The 1,013-nt window shown below is 71.5% G+C and overlaps 1 protein-coding gene across 1 annotated transcript in view; it reads left to right on the top strand.

The window, feature by feature from the left end:
• The window catches only part of LOC113405940 (zymogen granule membrane protein 16-like), a 1,126-nt gene extending 718 nt beyond the window's left edge, over positions 1-408 (top strand). The window contains exon 3 of the mRNA XM_026647274.1: positions 84-408. Coding sequence (XP_026503059.1) covers positions 84-408 — 325 coding nt within the window. The remainder of the gene's footprint in view (positions 1-83) is intronic.
• The last annotated feature ends 605 nt before the right edge of the window (positions 409-1,013 follow it).

Raw genomic sequence — 1,013 nt, 5'->3', positions numbered from 1 at the left:
GGCGCCGGCAGAGCTGGGGGGGGCAGGGCTGGGCTAGCAGGGGCTGCAGGTCAGGACTGAGGGGCACCCTGCCATCCCCCCAGGATCCAGGTTCGCTACGGGAACGCGTGGAGCAGTGTGAACGGGGCGGCCTGGGGCACGCTGGTGCAGATGGATCTGGAGCCGGGCGAGAGCGTCGTGCAGGTCCAGGGCAGCTACAGTTACTGGGTCGTCACCTCGCTGACCTTCACCACCAGCCTGGGCCGCACCTTCCTCTTCGGGAACCAGAGCGGGGGCACCTTCCTGGCGCTGCCCCCGGCCCCGGGCTCCGTGCTGCGGGCCGTCAGCGGCCGGGCCGGCTCCTACCTCTACGCCATCGGCTTCCACTGGGGCGCACCCCCCGCCAAGGGGGCGCCCTGCAGCGCCTGAGTCTGGGGAGGAGCCGCCGGGCCGCGCCGCCGGGGAGCCAATAAACTCGTCCCCTGCAGCCAGCCTCACGTCTCGGGTCTGTGTGAGACGCGCGCGGCCAGCGGGGGCCCCAGGGGCACCCCCGCCCCATCCCACAGCCTCGGGCTGGCGTCCCAGACCCCTGGGTCCCAATCCCCACCCAAGTCTCTGGGGGCACTGCGGGGCCCTGAGTGGACCTGTCCCGAACACCTGGGTCCCGTTCCCCATCCTGGACGCCTGAGTCCCAGTCCCCATCCATTCCCTCCCCACCCTCCTGGACACCTGGGTCCCATTTTCCCTCCCTCCCCTCCCCACCATCCCGGACACCTGGGTCCCATTTCCCCTCCCTTCCCTCCCCACCATCCCGGATACCTGGGTCCCACTCCCTGTCCTAGTCTCTAGGGGCGCTGCAGGGCCCTGCAGGGAGCAGTCCCGGACGCCTGGATCCGGTTCCTAATCCTAGTCACTGTCCAGTGCCCCAGGGAGCCCCACATGTCCCACCCCAGAGGGGCCGCGTCCCAGCACCGGGCAAGGGGTCCCCATGTGCCCAGCCCCCCAGAGGGGCCGCGTCCCAGCGCCGGGCGAGG

This window comes from Terrapene carolina, unplaced genomic scaffold (genome assembly GCF_002925995.2).
Source record: "Terrapene carolina triunguis isolate 2854851 unplaced genomic scaffold, T_m_triunguis-2.0 Scaffold51689, whole genome shotgun sequence".
NCBI classification, from domain to species: domain Eukaryota; kingdom Metazoa; phylum Chordata; order Testudines; family Emydidae; genus Terrapene; species Terrapene triunguis.
Note: the sequence above shows the minus strand (reverse complement) of the source record. Positions and strands in the feature narration are given on the sequence as shown.